The sequence below is a fragment of the Hydra vulgaris genome, chromosome 10, assembly GCF_038396675.1.
Source record: "Hydra vulgaris chromosome 10, alternate assembly HydraT2T_AEP".
NCBI classification, from domain to species: domain Eukaryota; kingdom Metazoa; phylum Cnidaria; class Hydrozoa; order Anthoathecata; family Hydridae; genus Hydra; species Hydra vulgaris.
This window is the reverse complement of record NC_088929.1, coordinates 50,415,001-50,424,583: the sequence shown is the minus strand read 5'-3', so window position 1 is coordinate 50,424,583 and position 9,583 is coordinate 50,415,001. Positions and strand designations below refer to the sequence as shown.

The window sequence follows — 9,583 nt, the reverse complement described above, 5'->3', positions numbered from 1 at the left end:
CGGTAAATAACCAATCAAAATAACCAACTGTAAAAAATATATATATATTTATATATATATATATATAAATATATATATATATATATATATATATATATATATATATATATATATATATATATATATATATATATATATACATATATATATATATATATATATATATATATATATATATATATATATATATATATATATATATATATATATATATATATATACATATATATATATATAGATAGATATATATATATATATATATATATATATATATATATATATATATATATATATATATATATAAACTGACAGTAAAATTAAATAGATAAGTTTATAGTATAATGTAAAGTTTGTTTATTAAGTGAGGGACTTTCCCATTTAATGTGGAGGGCTTCTTTTATCTTTAATTTGTGTTTGGTTGGGGCATTATCCAAAATCTCAAAAGAATCACAGTCAGCTAAGTTTTTGCAATTAAGAGATGAATTTAAGTGTTTAAATATATGAGATTGTTTATCACTTTTAAGGTGCTCATTTATTCTAGTTGCCTAGTGTCTGGAGGTTTCTCCAATGTAACTGGCATTAAAGCCAGCGCAAGAAAATTTATAGACAACATGAGATTTAAGCAGTTTAGAAAGTGACTCTTTTAAGCAAAAACAATCTTGTATTTTATTAGTAGTGAAAACTAATTTTATTAGAACATCCTTACAATATTTATGAACAATTTTTGAAATTTTCCTTTTAGTGTAATTAGAGTACATTCAATGTATGGAAGCTTAAAGTATCTTATATTTAAGCTATTAACAATGTTAGACACAGATGGGTTCATTTTCTTATCAATATAGGATTTAATTTCATAGTCAATAATTTTTTGTGGAAATTTATTATTTTGTAAAACTAATGATAAATTCTTAATATCTTTATCAAAACCAACCCAAGAATTATTAATTTTAAATCTACGATCAATCAAACAACGAAAAAGTCCAAATTTGTAGCCAGAGGGAATAAAACTAAAACAATTTAGTAAAAGACCTGTATACGTTTTTTTGTGATAAACTGAAGTCAAAAAAGAATTGGATTTTTTAATAAGTACATCTAAAAAAGCAATCTGGTTATCTTGTTCTTTTTTCATAGTAAATTTCAAACTTTTATGTTGTTTATTGAGGTGTTTTAAAAATTCTAGAGCTTCGCATTCCGAATTGAAAATAGCAGTTATGTCATCCACATACCGTTTATAAAAAAATGGTGCTGTAATTTTTAAGGTGGAGCAATTTTTGACCCATGTTTGTTCATGATATCCGACGAAAATATTAGCTAAGATGGGCGCTAAAAGAGAACCCATAGCAACACCATCTGTTTGATCGTAATATTTTCCGCCAAATAGAAAATGTGAACCGGATGTGGAAATCAGAAGTAATTTTTTAAAGTGAATTTTTGAAAAACGTTTTGAGTTAGTTTTATCTTTAAAAAATAAATCAGTTGCAATGTTGATGATTTCTTTAAGGGGAATATTCGTGAACAAACTTTCAACATCATATGAAACGATTAATTTATTAGTTCCATTAATTTGATTTAATTTTTCAATAAAAGAAAATGAGTCTAAAATGCAAAATTGTTTAGGTATATATGGAGACAATAAATGAGAGAGATGCTTGGCAAGGTTATAGTTATATGTTCCGATTGTTGAGATGATAGGTCGAATTGTTGGAAGAGAACTATCTTTACTAACTTTGTGCATCTTAGGTAACGCGTAAATTCTTGCAGGCGGAAATCCTACAGGATAAATTTTAGTGTAAATGTCTTTTTTAAAACATTTAACCGTATAAAGTTTTCTAATATACCCTTGTAAACGGTATATTAGAAAACTTTGTAAGGGATCCTCTTTAAAATTCTTTAAACTTAGTCTTATTACTTATAACATTATTTAATGAATTTATATAATCAACTTTATTAAGAACAATTATACCAGTTCCTTTGTCTAGTCGTGTAATAACAATGTGCTCATTATTCCGAAGTCTTTTTAATATTTTGTGTTTTCTTAGACAATTTTCAGATGGAGTGTATTTGGTATATTGGTTTATTATGTATAATTTTTTGTCGGTTAATATTTCTCTGTAAAGACTTCTATTTTATTTCAGAGTTTTTTATTATCGTAAAATAATCTTTTGAAAATGTAAATAAATTTTACGAAACATGTCAAGAATAAAAAACATCGTGTTATTTTTAAAAATATATATATATATATTTTTTAGGGTGCGGTTGTGCCTCACTATAGGGGCGCAACTGCTTTTTTCACTGAGTTTAATTTTTGTGTTACAACATTTTCAAGAACCGTTTTATTTTTTTCTGAGTTGCAGCAATTTAAAGCTTAATGATGTGTTTATCAAAATACACTGTTAAAAAAAACGCATGTCGTTTTAATCTTCATACTCCATTGATCTAAACGTTACGGGGCTGTTATGCCCTTACTTCCCCTATTACAGAAAGTATGGGGAAAAAAATCAATATTCAAGCAAAAGTAGAAAAACCGTTTTTATATATATTAGTACGGTGTCCTTTAATGATGAACAACTTGAGTATACAGATTTGCGAGTTGATATAATCTCTCTAAAATACCCAATTGTAAATAACGGCATAGAAATTTTTGATAATTTAAAAATCTTTAACGGTGACCATCCAGCTTTGCAGTATGAATCTGGACAAAATAAAGGCGTAAATTTTCCATTTCATGCATGTAATCTTTTTGCTCCAAAAGCTAAAAAGTGTTCATATTCATTTAAATGTAAGATATTGAGTTTAGAACAAAGAGTTAAAAAAATATTTCAAACAAACTTATCAAAAAATAACTTTAAACAAGGAAAGATTTATTTATATGAAAACTTATCTAAAAGTGACATTATCACCGAACTTAATGGAAGAAATTTTCACTTTTTAGTAAATTCAAATTAAAAAAATCTAAGGTACATTTTTGATTAAGAACTGCATGGGATTCAACGACTTCCACCTTTAATGCGTTCCAAACCATTTGATTATTTTGATAGCTTAGATGATTTTGAATTATTGGTTAATGAACCATTACATGATAATTCTAATCACATAAAAAATCTACAAAAAGAAATTCCGTTGCATTTAGAAAAAGACAAAAACTAATTGTTCAGCAAATAATTTCTGATTCCTTTGATTCTGAGGTTAGAAGTTCAGGTGATCATCGGAAGAGTTGGCTAATTATAACTAAATGGTTTCAGGAGCATCAACCTTTATATTTTATTTGCGCACTTATTACACAGTTATCAGAAATACAAGAAATACTTTGTCTAGGTGGTGGTTTCGGAAACTTATTGTTATACTAAGGTTATTAATTACAACATTTTTACATTCCGTTTGTGCAAACATATACTTAGAAGGAAACATTAAATCAATGAGTGAACGAATATATTTTGGTATTTATTACCATAGATTAATTAGACATTCTGGAGAACAATTCAGATTATTTTCAGGACGTTCATGAAATACTGAAAAAGAAGAAGCGTTTTTCCATCTTCTTAAAGGTTTACAAATCTTAATTCAAATCATAATCCAGACATTATTATTCTTAATAACATTGCAAGAATCCAATCAAACCAACTTCTAAACAATGAAGAAAATATCTTCCAATTAAAAGAATCCAAACTCTATCATTTGCATTCTTCTATTAAACAATCATATAAAAATCATGTCATTCTTTTTACTATAATAGAGCAATACCCATGGGAGTACCAATCTATGGTTGAGAATATAGCAGATTATTTAGTAGAAGGAAAGCGGTGGAATGAAACAAACAAGGGTGTAGAGTTTTTTGATTTAGAGGATAATGATTATTCTTTAAAAAACTCATTAAAAAAAATCTACTCACTTCCGATCTACTTCTATCACAAAGAACAATCATCATGTTGTCGTCATGTTGGATCAAGCGTCATGTTGGATCAAATGCCTTAAAAATCTTCATAAAATACCTGCACTAAAAATTCTGATAAGCGGAAATATTGTTCAACTTTATAATTTTAAATACTCAAACCGTAATAGTAATAATATTGAAACAATAGAAAGTTCTACAGAAAAATCGATTAAAATAAGTGAAGATTAAAATAAGTGAAGATTAATAAACTTTTTGATTTTTTAGTTATTTCTGTTTTTATTCTTTTTGTTCTTAATTAAATTTCTTAATGTAATTTTTAAAATTGTTTTATGCTTATTACACAGTCCTAAGGTGTCGTCCGTAAAATACGTCACGCAGTTGTTGAAATTTTTTGACCACCTCCCTCCCCTCACAACGCCTCGTAACACTTAATCAACCCCTCCCCCTTTAATACGCAACAATTTCGTCCACCTCCTTATAAAAATTTTTTAATTTTTTTTAGTTAATACACATCGGTTGTTTATTTTGTTGCTGCACACTTTTATGCACCAACTAAATAACTTGGACCATATAAAGACAAAGCTTGATAGAACTTGGACCATATAAAGTCAAAGCTTGATAGAACTTGGACCATATAAAGTCAAATCTTGATAGAACTTGGACCATATAAAGTCAAAGCGCAGAAAGTGCACTGCACATAGACTTTTGCAGCCGTAACAGTCCGTTAACAGGCTGTAACTATTCCGTTAGCGGAGTGTACACATCGAATAAGTAAGATTTAGGTGTAGTTGATTTTACAATCAACATGTAGGTACATCAACTGAGGGTTTTGGTTTGGTCCGATACTCTTTTAATTAAAAGAAAGTCTTCTCTAGATTTAAAAAAAAATAAAATGTTGCATCGCAAAATCAAGAACCCCTCACTCTCGTAGCAAAGCTTCACAAAATCGCCTACCCGTGCCCCCTCCCCCGCTAAACACTGACGTAATTTGTGGACTACTAAGAGTGAAAGCTATTTTATTCTTCAACATCTGTTTTTTAAAAGAAATTCTTTTTGTTCTTTCATTTTTTAAATCTGTAATTCTTGTTTTTCTATCAATTCTCGTTCCTCGATAGTTAAATTTAAGTCTCTTATAATAAAAGTACCACATTTTACATAAATGTTTTTATAATATTGGATCTCAGAAACTTGGATCTCAGAAAAATTTTTCGAAAAAAACACCAATCTATAAGTAAAAAAAGACTTCAAAATTATTTAGAAATTTCATTTTTCAACTCCTTTTTATGATAAATTGTTCACATAAATAAGTTCATCTTAATCTTAAATAAATTTAATCTAGCCAATTTTTAAAACCGTTAGTTACTTAGTGTAAAATTTGTAAAGACTTATCTTTTTCCAAACTGGGCGTCTTATAAAATTATTCTTAAATATTTAATGTTAATAGCTGTTAAATATCATCTTTCTGTTTTCTTTATAACAGATCTTTTTTTAAACTACGCATTTTGGTTGAGAAAAGCTTCGAGTTAATTTAGTTTGAGAGAGACCACAAAGTGTTTCTCAACTTTAAACAATCTGTGCTTAAGCGCTACTTTTAGTAAAATGATTATACTTTTGTTTTGAAATTTTGCATTTTAATTTATATTTATTTAATTTTTTTTTTTTATTTTTTTTTTCAGTTTGAATATCGTATTAAGTTCAATACAAGTTTATTTAACTCAAATTTGATATATTTTAAGTTAGTTGTATTTTATGAACCTAAACTAATGAACCTAAACTTAAGTTAATGTACATAAATTAAGGTTGGCATAAATTGAATTAAAAATATGAAACTAAAAGTTTAACAATAGTTAAAAGATATTTCCTTTTATATTTTTATACCTTTTTTTCTTGTTTTTTTGTTGTTGCTTATTTTAGTTAAAAAATGTAGTTACTGCAAGTATTTCATTTTATCGAGACAAGATTCTTGATAAAGTGAGATAAAGTAATACAAGAGAAGCATCTTTTACAAGCTATTTTCATGAGTTTGTTGAGAATTTTAAGTTTATCATAAGAGATTTGTCTCTTTTTTTGAAAAAGAAAATTTGCATGATTGCTATGATTAGTATTAGTATAGTTATTAAGAAATCTAAAGTATAAGAAAGAATTATAAATCCAAAAATCCAAAGTAAAGCTCATCATATTAATATAACTCAATTTAAAATTGTTTTTGGTGATTGACCAGCCCCTTTTAAAAAGCTTACATGTATTATATTTTGCTTTAGACAGCTTTTTGAATAAAATTAGTAAAACATTTTTTTTTTCAGTTAACACTTTTCAATTAATTTATTTTATACATTGGTGTATGTTAAGATTAAATATATAACTTGAATTCAATAAAAAAGGCAGCATAAAAACTATTTTTTAAATATATTTTGATTTAATAATAGACACACTTTACCTATTGTGGTTATCGTCATCAGATGACACAATAGGTAAGCAAAATATCGTTAATAAATTATTACATCAAAACATATTTAAAAAAAAGTTTATACACTGCCTGTTTGTATTTAATTCAACTTAAACATTTATAAACATATCGTATAACAAGATAATAACATACCGTATAACAAGATTATAACATATCGTATAACAAACATATATAAACATATCATTTATTATAAACATAACTTAAACATTTATAAACATATCGTATAACAGAATATGACTTATAAAGATTATATTTAAATATTTTATTTTCATTGTAGACATTTTTTTAAGGTATATCATTTTTTTATCTTTAGTGTCAATAAAATCTTCAAATCTTTAACTCAATAGTTTTTCATGAATCAACCTGGTAGTGGAAAAATGGTTGCATAATTTGATTGTTTAAACCATGAATAAAGATTTTAAATCTGATACAGCTCCATATACTGGTACAACAGCTTCTCCTTCAATTGGAACAAAATTGTATAGCTACTTCAAATTTCCTGTCCCAATATTGGCACAGATATTATCTCCATCATGCGCTCCCGTTTATTATGGAAGTACATTGTGGGGAATAAGAACTTTCATTTGGCTGTGAAAACTTGGTAGTGGAACAATATCTGTCAAGGAGGAAGATCATTTTAAAAGATTCATTGAATTACTTTACCAATGCATTATTAAAGAAAATGATTCTCTTGTTAAAAAGATATTTATAGATGCTAAACAAGATGGTTATTTTAAATGTGCAATTTCAATACCCATGTACACATATTTCAATATGTGGTTTCATTATCAATCTATGAAGAAGTGGTTAAATCTCTACATGAAGAGGTAAAATGTATTTAAGTGCTGATCAAATTTTGACTGATGAACTTAATGAAAAAAATAACTTTCCTTTTCTGTTTTTTTGAACAGCTTGACTTCTTTAGATATGCCTCTCCATCGTTTAAAAGTGAAAATGATTATGTCAGTATGTTACTCAGAAATTTAGATCACAAACCTTAGTTATTTTATGACACTAGAATGAAAGTTAATGTATTTATTTCTGGTGGTAAACAGGTAATTGTTCCTTGAATTCAAATGACTTTATCAAATTTTAATTTACCTTTTGTTCCAAAACATTGTCAGTTCCCTGTCACACTGGGATATTTGAGGAAAACAAATAAAAGTCAAGGTTAAACATTTGATAAAGTTGGTGTCTAAAAAAATTTGTTTTTTTCATAGTCAACTACATTTTGCATGTTGAAGAACATTCAAGAAGCATTTAATAATTTGTTTTTAAAAATTGTTAAACAAGCATACAAATATTAGTATTGTTAATACTTTTGCTCTTTGAAACAAATTTTATTGTTGACTTTTCAATAAATATTTATAACTTGTAATATCACAAAAGGTTACCATAAACAGGTAAATTGATTTTTAGTTTTTATATGTGACGTATTTTTTTTCTTTTATATTGTCATACGTTATTTTTTTTTTTGATTTATTATCTGACGTATTTATGCGATATAGAAAAACAAAATTGATAACACTATGTTTTCTTTAATTTGTTAAAAGTATTTTTTTTTACGCATTTTGTTATATTATTTATTATTCGTTAATATGATATACAATTTGATGTTTTATTTGATATTTCCTTATTTTATCTATAATAGTTTTTTTGCACGTACTTTAGGGGAGAATAAAACTAGAGGGACGTAATTTAAAGAATATTTAAAAAAAAAAACATGTTAAACACAAAGAGAAAATTGTATTTTCACTCAGTATGTCATTGAGGTACTTTTGTTATAAAATGTTTATCTAGATAATTACATTAGTCTGCATTTGCATTACTTTTGAGGAAAGAGACAATTCTCTTTATTAAAAAAAAAAAAAAAAATTTTTTTGTAAACTCCTTTAAATGCAATAACCGGGGCCTGATCAGAAAAACCAATAATCGTCCATCCCTCCCCCCTGTTCATTTTACATCATTGTAATTAAAGTTTATAAAGTATATTATTTTACTTATTTAACTTAAATTGAAGCTAAAGCTGTAGTAATAATTTTTTTTACCATTTACTAAAATCTATTGAAATAACAGACATATAAATGGTTAGTTTACAACAGATCTACTATACGTATTATGGATCACTGTTTCTTCAGATTAATGATTGAAGGGCATATTTTAAAAATGAATGTGAACAAAATTAATATTTGTTTTATTTTTATTTTGTAAAAGTAATGTAAAGTTGTATAAATGTTAATTTTTTCAATATATAAATATATATATATATATATATATATATATATATATATATATATATATATATATATATATATATATATATATATATATATATATATATTTATTTTTTTATTCTATAAATCTTTATTTAAAATTGATTAGCGTTACAAGTAATGAATTGTACAATTTTATCTGTCCTTTAATATTAATATTGCCAAGAATACAGGGGAGGAACATATAATTAATGCATTGAAAAGGCAGTAGAGCTTCCAATATTGCTTGGGAGGTAGAGGTCACTGACGCCATCACGAAGGATTTGCAGGTATTTTTGAATAAAAGTTTTTTGGTAAGTAGTTGTTTTTGCGGTGTTAAGAGCATATGGGAATTTTTTAGGGTTTCTGCTGTTGGTTTGAGTTAATTTAGTAGTTATAGGATGGCATGGGCTGCAAGGATCTTTTTGAATGTATTAATACAGATCCTGTCAAGTAACTCTTCAATGTCAAAAATAATATTGAAGCTGCTTGAATTGGTTACATCAATTCCAATAATTTGTAGGGCATTTTTATGAAAATGTTAGATCTTTCTTTTTGCAGCAGCACTGCACGAAGTGAGAATAGGAGGACTATATACCAAGTGGCTAATAGCGTAAGATCGGTAGACCTGTAAAAGGTTTGGCTGAGTGTGACCAATTTGCTTAAGACGTTTGAGCAGATATGGTACTGATTTTATATTGTTGTGAACTTTTGTCCATTGTTCATCCCAATCAATATTCTCATTGAGCATGATTTCAAGATATTTGTGGCTGCTGACAATTTCAAGTTCAGTATTATTGAGTACAATGGATGGTAAAGCTTGAATTTCAGAGCATCTGGGAATAATTCTTATGATTTTACATTTCGGGTCATTAAGTTTCATTCCGTTTACCTTAGACCAAAGAGCGACACCATCAACAATGGATTAAGGCAGGTTGGTAGAAACTTTATCATTAATTATATAGGTCAGTA

The 9,583-nt window shown here is 26.6% G+C and overlaps 1 protein-coding gene across 1 annotated transcript; it reads right to left on the bottom strand.

The window, feature by feature from the left end:
• Positions 1 to 691: 691 nt before the first annotated feature.
• Positions 692 to 1,735, bottom strand: LOC136086432 (uncharacterized). Its single transcript, XM_065808729.1, has one exon. The coding sequence runs from the start codon at positions 1,733 to 1,735 to the stop codon at positions 692 to 694; it is 1,044 nt and encodes a 347-aa protein (XP_065664801.1).
• Between the last annotated feature and the right edge of the window lie 7,848 nt (positions 1,736 to 9,583).

What these genes read in the sequence shown, in the direction of transcription:
- LOC136086432 (XM_065808729.1), bottom strand. Translation starts at nt 1,735, where the DNA reads ATGCACAAAGTTAGTAAAGATAGTTCTCTTCCAACAATTCGACCTATC.